General features: G+C 35.9%; 1 protein-coding gene across 1 annotated transcript; it reads left to right on the forward strand.

Moving 5' to 3' along the window:
• Window positions 1-8,038: 8,038 nt before the first annotated feature.
• Window positions 8,039-8,526, forward strand: LOC140623469 (eukaryotic translation initiation factor 1-like). The gene is made up of 2 exons (XM_072809947.1): window positions 8,039-8,163; window positions 8,358-8,526. The coding sequence occupies exons 1-2, from the start codon at window positions 8,039-8,041 to the stop codon at window positions 8,524-8,526; spliced, it is 294 nt and encodes a 97-aa protein (XP_072666048.1).
• The last annotated feature ends 3,536 nt before the right edge of the window (window positions 8,527-12,062 follow it).

Below are 12,062 nucleotides of genomic sequence, written 5' to 3' on the forward strand. Positions count from 1 at the left end.
AACTCCACAATTTGTATGTGTGTTAAAATAACATCGGATTCACCTTTCAAAGAAGATCATTATTTTTGAAATACAGATGTGAAACATCAGCTTCTACATATGTTTACAACATGTATAAAGACTAATGCAGGAAAGAATGAGAATATTCCTATTATATCTATTTTGTAAGGAGAAGAGGTGAATCTTTATGAGGATTCACAAAAAGAAAATTTAAGGGGCAGAATTTTCAGTGTAGTTATGCGATCTCTTCTTTCAGGGTGATGTCCTTCCATCATCACTAACAAGTGTTCCCACCCTTTGACATTTGCTAGTACACTATTTGGTCATAGCAACGGTAAAATATGTTCCTTGTTTTACTTTGTTAAAAGGAAATGCATCATCTATTGTACTAGTTCTGGATGAAGCTTACAGGTTTATAGGGAATTCCTGATAAGAATGTTAACAACAAACTCCATGGCTACTTAATAGTGAGCTGAGGATTTGATTTGAAAATGCATACCAGATGTTCTCATTAAAGTATTTTGACTTCTTTATTTTTCTATTTATACTAAAAAAGGTAAGTGAGATCTTAGAGTAAAACCCACAAAAGCAGATATCACTATTATTGGAGTTCTAGTTTGATCACTGAATTCTTTTCCTTCACATCACTAAATATAGCAAAAGTATGAGATACCTTATATAGCTTAAAACATGGGTTAACACATCAAAGGATCACCATGTAGGTTATAAATGGAATCTCTTTAAGAGATGAATGAATAGTTCCTCTACGTATTATTTGATGTATTTATAGTTAAACATCTCAATGTAGCAAATTAATCCTTCTCTAAGTCAGAGTTCCCTTTGCTGCCAAGTGAAGATAATAGTAACTGGCACACCTGCTTCAGTGATTTGTACTGATGATCATATGAGAAATGTTTATACAATTAACTTATAAGTGATGAAGCAATATACATATGAGCGATTCTTATTACTATTATTTAGATTGATACTTAAAGTCTCCTTTTTTCTATAAAAAAATAGAAACTGTACAAAACGAATGTTTTTTGTTTTTTTTTAATCTGTGAATGGAATTAGTCATAAATTCGCCACAGCCCTTCCTTTTCCTGCTCATGGTCCTGCAAGGATAACCACCAGTATGAATGAGCTGTCGGAGGTGCTGAGAGGTGGAGCAGACAGGTATTGGGACAACCAGGCAGCTGAGGGAGTAGCTCGTTCTTCATCTTTCACATAGCAATTTAAGCTGGTTGTTAAGAAAATATATGGGACATAAAACTTTTTCTTTGAAGAGCTATTTTTTATTCTAGGGGAAGCCAATGTACATTATATTATCCCATTTCCCTTTACTTTCTTCTTTTTAAAGAAAATCTGTCAAAGAAATTTTAAGTAACCTAAATAGATTGTGAAATTTTTCTTTTAAACCTTTAAACCTTCTTCATAGCTTTCTTAACAGCTACTTTTAAGATTTTTCTAGTTTTAAAGCTATTCAATGAGAAGGACACCTAAAAAAAAATCAGCTTTGGAAGATATGAACATCTATCTCTTGCATGGGAAGGAAAAGTTTCCCTGATCCTCTTAGGGTCTCTGGCTGTGTCTGAAAATTAAACTGACAAGGAGAGATTTACAGGAGAAAAGTATTCATGTTGACTTCATGTAAATTTTATGTGACATGGAAACCTTCATAAGGAAGTACGGGCCCAAAAAAACAGTTAACCTTGAGTATTTTTATGCTAGGTTTGATGAAAAGTGGAGAGTCCTGTACAACTTTGACAGGTCAAAGAGTATGAGGTAAGAGTAGCCAATTGGGGGAAACTTAACAGGGCCTGTTTGCTCAGATTTGCCTTGCTGTCCCTGTCTTCTGAAATAAGAATGCTCCTTTCTTCTGGGTATGAGGGGCCCTCTCACCTGAGGGTTTATGACCTGTTTCTGAGAAGAAGGGTGAGGCGAAGGTAGAGTGACCTTCTTGCTTCTGTTATTTTCTTACATTTCTTGCACTTAAAATGTTTAGTATTCTAAGGTGCCCTATTTTGGGGTAGCTTGTGCTAAGTCCATCACTCTATTACCAGAAGCAAAGAATTCAAGGATGAAAACGTACCTCTCAATTCAGTCTTTAAGAAAATCAATGACATTATTATCTACTTTACTTCTATCTTTGGAGCATATAGCAGTTCTTTGCTGGCTACTGGAGGAGGGAGATGATGGGAAGCATGGTGGAAATATACAGCCTGCTGTGGCCTCAAGGGCCTTAGTTTTAGTATTTGTAGAGATGAATATTAGCAGTGTAAAACAGAGGACCATAGAAAGTATGTAATGATGTATTTAACTGAATTTAACCAAGTGCTAATTAAATTTAATTCAAATTAATTCAAGTGCTACAGGCAATTAGTATTACAACAACTATCTATATAGATTCATTTTGATCGAAATTGTACAATAATTAAAATTTATTTTTACTATCTTTCCTTTCTATCAACATTTTGCGTACTTACTTTTCCTGTTTCTTCCCTACTACCTAACCTTTACTTAGATCTTTTAGTGATCAGAATGAACCATGGGAAGACTTCAGTATGATTGCCAACACTTTGCTCTTGTCTCCTCCTCCTGATGCTCCCTTTTTGTCAAAAGAGATTTTTTCCCCATTTTATAACTACAAATTTGGAAAATAGGAAACTGAAACTTTTACACATTTAATTTAAAAGTGTATAATAAAGTGCTAGTTCTGGATATTTCCAAAACCATTCAGTGAAATATGAAAACGCTACTGCTGAGATTTTATTTTCATTAAACCTGAAAGTTGCTTATATTGTACTGCCGAATAAAATTGGCCCACTGTGTAATAAAGGCAAGGTAATATGGGCAAAATTGCGGGCTTGTAATTCCAATTTTTAAATTAGACAAGGAAAAAAATGCCTCCTGCATGTCTAATGAATATATAGCATTATTCTCCATGTTCCATTCGCTTTCTCTTTTATCCAGTTACCTCTAGAGAATTCTTCAGATTCTTGGTTTTCCTTTTTTCCTACTAAAACAACATGCCCTGTTTCTTGAAGAGACTTTTTGTAGGATAATTTTAAACCTATTTCTTTCCAATGGGACAGTGAATGCATTGGTGCTTTCTCTATTCAGTTTATCTCTTGTTTACAGGTATATGGGAAATGAGATTATCACCATTTCAATCCTCTCTGTATTGTAGTTTCCTTGACGACCAACAGAAATCCTTTACTGACTTAGTAATGGTGAATGGAAAGGTTGAACTGAACTAGAAGTTGGGAGAAACCAAGCAGTTTCTAGGTCATTCCTGAATTTATTCATTAGGTAGTAAAATGGCTAAACTCTAAATTTTAATATGTTTGTATACAGTATTAATCTCACAATGAAAAAATGCTTTCTGTTATGTATTTTTCAAAATTCTCTTTAATTAATTTACATGATGTTATTTTCTAAATGATAACACTCATGTAACAGTTTCGTAGGACAGTAAAAGAGAGAGACTTCCCTCCTCCACTTATTTGTAATATGTCATTATTTACTTGGAAAGAAAAGATCACAAACCTTCTGAGCTCAGGATTTATCGCTCTATAAAGACTTTCCAAAAAATGCATCCTCTAATTTTGGGAAGAGTATGGTTTATATCACAGAATTAGAATCTTGTCAGATACTTTCCTGTTTTCGAGTTTTACCATACAGTTGACTGAATTATGTCATAAATGCAGTGATCACTCATAATGCCTTGATCACTAATTATTTCATGTAAAATATATGCCTTAGATTTCTACCATGTTTAAAATTCTGTATTGTTTTTATTGTGTTGTTTAAAGAGTAACAATTTGGTGCTATACAATTTTATTGGTTAATATGAGGTGAATCTGACTAGCATAAAAATGACAAAAAGCCTTGTATTTTAGTCATCTTATTTTAGGGATAAAATAATAGCTCTAGTTTCCAAGCTCTATAAGGGCAGGAAGCATATCTGCCTTATTCATATTTTTCTCAAAGGGTTTTTGGTACAGTGCCTGGCATATGAAAAGGGTTAAGAAAATTTTTGCTGAGTAAATGAATGGGAGGATCTTTATTCAAAATGTCATAACTAATTTCTATATGTTCTAGAACTGGAAGGCTTTCCTCCTGTATGGACTGAAATAGAGCCAAATGCCATGCAAACACATATATCTTCTAGCAGGAAAAAAAAATACTATAAAGGTTTTTAGATTACAAAGGATTCTGTCTAAAGGACTACTAATCATTGTAACTTGGTAAAGATTATGCTACTTTAGTGTCCAAAATATTAAAGGGATGAATTGCTTGTTTTAAAATGACTAATGTCGATAGAATAATTAAATATAATATTTCAGTGGCTGTCACCAGCTTTTTACATACTCTTTTCTTAGGGAATATTGAGTCCATGCACAAAAACATATGTACAGATCTTAATAGCATTTATTTAGAAACATCAGGGCTGATGTTTTAGATTTCTTTCTTCATAAGGCTTAATCAGCATTAATCTCTTCCTTTTAAGTTATTATTTTTGAGTAAAGGATTTAGAAATTAATTAAAATAGATTCATGTTTGAACTACAAGAGCAACATTAGGAAAGTTTTATGGGAAAAATACCATTAAACTTAGCTAAAGGACCTAGCTTTCCGAGGCATTTTACGCTGCTTTTTAATGAATAACCCATTGAGATCTAATTTATACTAGTTCTGCTGTGCTGTAACAAGCAGCCATTATGTCTCTAAAGCATGAAGATAATGAAATAATGCCTATTTGGAGTTGGTTATTATGTGCACAGAGATATTTTTTTCTTGTTTAAAGCGAATTAACATGAAAGACAACTTGACCATTTTAAATGAAATGAGAAGGAAATGAGAGTGGTATGTCCACAATGAGGCAGACAATGGAAATTTTAGCTATCAAAGAAAAATGGAGACACACAAACAGTTGAAATTATGCTAACTTTGAGAAAAGAAACATCTTTTCAGGGAATTTTTAAACCAAGTAGTGTCAGCTAAAATGATCTATTCTTTACCAAAGTTTAGCCTAATTCTCTATTTATATTATATACGTGACGCATGATATTTTATCATTAGTCTGGAAAACTGGCAAGAAACCCATTGAAGATAAGGGAGCACATAAACGGAAGTAATGTTTAGCTGTGTAAGAACACTTCTCAGTGTAGCCATTTATATCTGGGTCTTAGAAAAGCCTTAAAGGGTCCTTGGAAATGAGATTGAGAAACAGTCAGAGGAAATTTTATTTTTATGTGTCCTTTATTATGGGGTTGATAGATTCTTCCTAATAAGGAATTGAAAACAAAGCTTTCTCAGCCTCTGAATTCTGAAGCACCTCAGTTTTCATTTAGAGTTAGGAGATGCTAAAAATGTTTCAGGTTCTTCCATAAAAGGAAGCAAAGACTAAAGGTGAAAATTCCTTTGGGATGTCCTAAATTCCTATAGGAGTTGTGACCTCCCATAGTGGTGAACAAAAAAATTACCTGGGGCCAGTGGTAGATCAGACTTCTACCCCAGTCAGTAGGTCTGGCCCAGGAGTCAATATGCAGGTGATTTTTACCCTATTCCTTAAGAACCACTGGCCTAGAAGTGAGACTGAGGAGGTTGGAGTAACTTGGACACTATCCAACACTGATCAAAATTTATACAATTTGTGATGGAAATAAAACTCTCCTCCAAATTCTGTTGCTCCCTCTCCAAGCCTTTCACTGGGCTCCCTGCTCAGTGGGGAGCCTGCTTCTCCCTCTCCTCTGTCCTCCCCGCTGCCAACCCCTGCTTCCTGCTCATGCTCCGTCTCTTGCTCTCCCAAATAAATAAATAAAATCTTTTTAAAAAGACAGAAAAAGGAAGAAAGTTGATATAGGAAGCCTTCCTGAATTGTCCCCAAAGAGGTGGAGCCACTTTAAATTACATGCATATAGGTATCATCGCATGTCCTTGGTCTTTTCCCTCTAAAGTACAACTAATTCCCAATTTTTTTTTTTAAATTACCTGCATATCATGTATCAGATACATGCTTTTGGTAGCTTCATCCTACATGCTTTTAAATGTTGACTTGTCTTTTATTTTTTCAATATGGTTTTTATTTTGGAATAGTTTTCAATATTCAAAAAAGGTTCAAGGGGAGCATGGAGAGTTCACAAACCTCTCCCCTACTTTCTCCCACCGTTACCATCTTACACAGCCAGGGTACATTTGTCACAACTAAGAATATTAGTGCATTACTATTAACCTGGACTGCAGGATTTCACTGGGTTTTCCACTGGTGTCTGTTCTGGTCCAGGACCCAATTCAGAATACCATATAGTATTTTGTCATCATGTTTCCTTTAGTCTTCTCTGGTCTTAGACAGTTTCTCAGTCTTTCCTTGTTTTTTGTGACTTTGATGGTTTTGAGGAATATCAATTAGGTATTTTACAAAATGTCCCTGAAATATAAGTTTGTCTTATGTTTTTCTCATGACTGGACTAGGGTCATGAGTTTTGGGAAAAATGCTACATGATGAAATGCTATTCTCACCATATCATATAAGGGGGTACATGGTATTAACATGATTTATCACCAATGATCTTAATGTTGGAAGTGAGTCACTAAATCCACTCCACATTCAAGGGGAATTGAGCTCCATTTTCTACAAGGGAGAGTATCTACATAAATTATCAGAAATTCTACAGTGAAAGGGAATTGTCTCTTTTTCTTCATTTGTTTATAACCATGTAGATTCAAAGATACTGATTTAATACTTTGGATTATAATCCAACACTACATCATTTACTTATGTTGTTCAAATTGTTCTAACTTTGATCATTGTGATCTTTCAGGTTGGCTTCTTTGCTCCTTTAACATGCTCCCTGCTTTTTTTTCTCTTAAAGATTTTATTTATTTATTCATGGAGAGAGAGAGAGAGAGAGAGAGAGAGAGAGGCAGAGACACAGGCAGAAGAAGAAGCAGGCTCCATGCAGGGAGCCTGACGCAGGACTAGATCCTGGGTCTCCAGGATCAGGCCCTGGGCTGAAGGTGGTGCTAAACCACTGAGTCACCTGGGCTGCCCTCTGCTTTTTTTTCTTCCTTACTTCTGGCACTGCAAGGTGTCACATGTTCGCCTTCACCTTGTTTTTGCCTGCCCCATTCAGGAAATCAGTTGGTTTTGATTTTTAACATCATAAAAACAATGAGTAAATGTATTTGGTTTCCTGTAGATAATATCTTGTTCAGTATCATGAATGCTATTGGTGATACTGATGGTCCAGGCCAAGAACAAACCAACATTTTTCTAGGTGCATTACATTGGACAAAATGTAATAAAATCTCTTATCTGTCCTGAAGACACTATTAGGAAAGTGATGAAAGAGCTGCTTTCAGATGGATTGCACATTTTCCTTTTCGCTTCCCGTCATTATGTAGAAATAGTTTGGAGAGGACACTGTGCGGAAGGGCGGTGGTTTTGCTATTTACCACACACACAAGAAGACATGACCTTATTCTTAGCTTTATTCAGCAACCTAAATTTCCATGGTAAACAACACTGGCCCCAGACTCAAAACAGCTGGCAACTATCTTCGACAAAAATGGAAAGAGAATGATTTATTGCTTTATTCTTTTTCTTCCCCTCATCTGCCATTATTACTTGATTAACCTGTATTACAACTTCCAGAGCTTCCATTATTACAGCCAACAAATGAGTGAAATTATCCTCTTACATCCAACATTGTGGTACTCTTATCTTTCTCCCCATGTTGTATCCAAAACAAGTAGACAAGTCTCAGGTTCTTCCTACCTCCCGGTACAGCTGGAAATAGAGTCAGTGACTGACTTCGCCTCCTTTGTCACTTCTCAACATTTGAGAGATGTATGCCAAACAAGTAGTGGCCGAACAACATAGATTTGAGAGGTGAGGGTCCATTTAAAAAGTACCTTCCTGGCACCAGTCACTGAGTCACTCCTGAGGACTCAGCGGCCTCCCCCTTGAACGCCCTTACTTCTCCATGCTCTGTGCCTCCCCCTACCCCTTTCCACAGGGGAAAAGGAATCTTATGTCAGCTATCCAGATTCTCCACTTTTTCTACCCCTTTGCTGATGCAAAGAAGAGTGATGATCTGCTTCCTGCTGGCACTGAGGATTATATCCATATAAGAATTCAACAGAAGGGCACCTGGGTGTATCAGTGGTTGAGTGGCCACCTTTGGCTCAGGTTGAGATCCCAGGGTTTTGGGATCAAGTCCCACCTCAGGCTCCCTTCAGGGAGCCTGCCTCTCCCTCTGCCTACCTATGTCTCTGCCTCCCTCTGTGTGTCTCTCATGAATAAATAAATAAAATCTTTTTTAAAAAAATCAGCAGAGAAACGGTAGGAAGACCTTTACTAACTGTCCAAGGGATGGCTAATGACTATGATAAAAAGACACTAGTGAAGGTGTTTAAGAAGAAATTTGCTTGCAATGGTACTGCAGCTGAGCATCCAGAATATGGAGAAGTCATTCAGCTACAGGGTGACCAGTGCAAGAACATATGCCGGTTCTCCTAGACATTGGACTGGCTAACGATGATCCGCTGAAGCTCATGGGTTTTAAGTGCTTTTGGTTCATGGAAGCTTAAGTGAGGATTTCCTTGCAATGAGTAGAATTTCCCTTCTGTCCCTTGTCACAAGTTTAAAAACCTCACAGCTTATATAATGTAACCATTCGGGGTCTGCTCTTAACTTGAACTAGTATAACTCCTTGATGCAATAAACTGAAAAGAGCCATGCCTAGATAGATAGATGATAGATAGACAGTACCTTCCTATCATGGTTTTTATCTAAGGAAGATAGGGAGGTATTGCCTCTAATAGATATTAGGAAAAACAAGCAAATGAACAAGTGAGGTAAAAATACCTCCACGCAGAATAAAAGGCATTGACAGAAGGAAAGTCATTGACAGAATAAAAGGCAACTCACTGAATGGTAGAAAATATTTGCAAGTCATATATCTGACGAGGGGTCAATATCCAAAATATATAAAGAACTTGTAGAACTCAACAGCAAAAAACAATCCAATGAAAAAGCGGGCGGAGGAATTGAATAGACATTTTTCCAAAAGAGACATGCAAATGACAAACGGGGTAGGAGAAAGCGTTCAGCATCACTAATCATCAAGGAACTGTAAATCAAAACCAAAAGGAGATATTACTTCACTTCTGTAGGAATGGCTATCACCAAAAAGAGAAGGGAGAACAAGTGTTGGTGAGGATGTGGAGTAAAGGTAACAATTGTGTGCTGTTGGTGAGAATGTGAATTAGTGCAGCCACTGTGGAAAACAGTATGGGGATTCATTAAAAAATTAAAAATAGAGCTACTGCATGATCCAGCAATCCCACTTTTGGGTATATATCTGAGGGAAATGAAATCAGTACCTCGAAGTGAAATCTGCAACCCTATGTTTATTGTAGCGTTATTTAAAATAGTCAATACATAGAAATAGCTATATATATACACACATATATGTGTATACGTGTATTATGTATAACTATATATACACACGTATATATATGTATGTTTATATGTGTATATATATTTTGTCTGTATACTTACATGCAATCAAATATTAAATATTTTATAATATTTATTTTGTATATTTATAACAGTAAAACTTAGCTCATCCATAAAAAAGGGAATCCTGCCATTTATGACGCATGAAGTGACCTTGAGGGTGTTATACTAAATGAAATAAGTCAGAGAGAAAAATATGAATACTAAATATGTGGAATCTAAAAGTAATGAACTTCTAGAAAAAGAGAACAGATTGGTGGTTGCCAGAGATAGAGGAAACGGGTGAAGGTGATAAAAAAAAGTACAAGTTTCCAGTTATAAAATAAGTAAGTCCTGGGATGTAATGTCCACCATGAGGACTATAGTGAACAATACTGTATTGTATGTTTTAAAGTTGCTAAGAGGGGCATCTGGGGGGCTCAGTTGGTTCCATCTGCTTTCCACTCAGGTCATGATCCCAGGGTCTTAGGACCAAGCCCTGCTCAGCAGAGTCTGCTTCTCCCTCTCCACCATTCCCTCACTTATGCTCTCTGGCCCTATCTCTCTGTCAAATAAATCAATAAAATCTTTTTAAAAAAAGAAAAAAGTTGCTTAAAGAGTAGAACTTAAAACTTCTCATCGCAAGAAAAAAATTATAGTTATGTGAGGTGATGGATTTTAACTAAACTTCTTTTGGTAATCATTTCACAATATATACACATATGTCCCATGGTTATGTTGTACACCTTAAACTAATACAATGTGATTCAATTACATCTCAATAAAATTGGAAGAAAAACCTTCTGACTTTTCCCTAAATTATCTTACAACAAACACCAGACCTTGAAAGAAAACATTTATACTTGAAAACCCACAATAATTAGTTGGGTGTATTCACATGTGTAGAAAGACATATCACTGTCAAAATATATTCATGAAACTAAGGTTCTGGAGCTGCCTGATATAGAGCTCTTGGAACAGTTTTTAAATCTCAATACACAGTACTTGAGATTGCCAGATACTTTCTCCCTAAAGATTTTGTTTTAATATTCTTTCAGTTATCCTGAATATGTTTTGGATAAAAGCAAAATTAGGTGGTTGGACTAGATTTTAAGGTCCGTTTCAAATTATTGGCAAACACAAACACAAAAACCAGATTGTCATTGCTATGGCACTAGTAGAAGTGGGTTTTAGTTACAGAAACTGACCATGACTGTATGACTTTGTGGTCTCAAATGTCATTATGGAGATGTGTCAGCAAAAAAGTAAGAACAGGGGCACCTGGGTGGTTCAGTTGGTTAAGGGTCTGACTTTTGGTTTTGGTTCAGGTCATGATTTTATGGGTCATGATCTCATAGGTTATGATCTCATGGGGGGGTCATGAGATCTAGCACTCCATCGATCCTCTGCTCCCTCTGCCCCTCTCCCCACTCATGCACAGGTTCACACTCTTTCTCCCTCTCTCTAAAATAAATAATCTTTTTTTAAAAAGGTAAGAAAAACAATGCACTGATCATTCCTTCAGACAAGTGATTTTCAAACTCATCTGTACATTAGAATCACCTAGGAAACCATGAAAAAAATAATGATGACTGAGTTATAACATCTTCATGGGTCCAGACATTGACATCTTTTAGGGATTCCTAGGTTATTACAATGTGTATCCAATGTCATAGAACAATAATTGTCAAATTTTAGTGAACATTTAAAATATCTGGATAGTGATGACAATGCAGATTCTTGGGACCAAGCCTAGTACCCATATTGATTGATCTGGTGTGGCATCCGGTAATCTACATTTTAAAAAGTAAGTCCTCAAATGCTTTGATTCTTTGCATAATACTTTAAACTTAACTGCCATAACTGTTTGTGATACCAGTTGAAGTTGCAGCAAAAGCCAAGCCCTAGATGTTTGCTCTACTGAGAGCTGGACAAAACTCAATAGAAATGTCTGGTGTTCTTTGCAAGCTCCGAGGTCTCCTTATTTCATTATGTATTCCTCATCAGCTAGATAACTCATCTTTTAACATTCAGCTTTTTATTACCTACTCCTGAAATATCCTGGTTCCTGTAAATTCCCTCTTTCTTTGCCCTTGTGTCCCTATACAATTGTCTTACTCTTTTGTGAACCTTAATATTCTTATCTGTCTTCCAAAAAACACAAAATGCTTTGAGATGACCCGCTGTGATTTGTTAATTTCTGAGATTCTAGTGCATGCTTCAACTGCTTATCACTGGGTGCCTCCAAAATTCCAAGTCTAATAGACAAAACATGATAAATATAACACACTGTGAAATATACTATCTCAGTGATAAATGCAATATGCCATGGAAATACAGATATTTTTGTTCATCTGTAAATTTAATTTATTCATGACTTTTTTTTTCTTCTCCACAATTAGCATGAATAATTCAGAGAAGGCTATATTCTGTCTAGCTGTGAATAAGAAGTTCACATGCAGTTGACTCAATTTTCCAAGCTATTGGAGAGGAACAAAAGCAGATAATCCAAAAATCACGTACATTTGTGTGTGAAATACATTCTGGCATTTCCT

This window comes from Canis lupus, chromosome 33 (assembly GCF_048164855.1).
Source record: "Canis lupus baileyi chromosome 33, mCanLup2.hap1, whole genome shotgun sequence".
NCBI classification, from domain to species: Eukaryota; Metazoa; Chordata; class Mammalia; order Carnivora; family Canidae; genus Canis; species Canis lupus.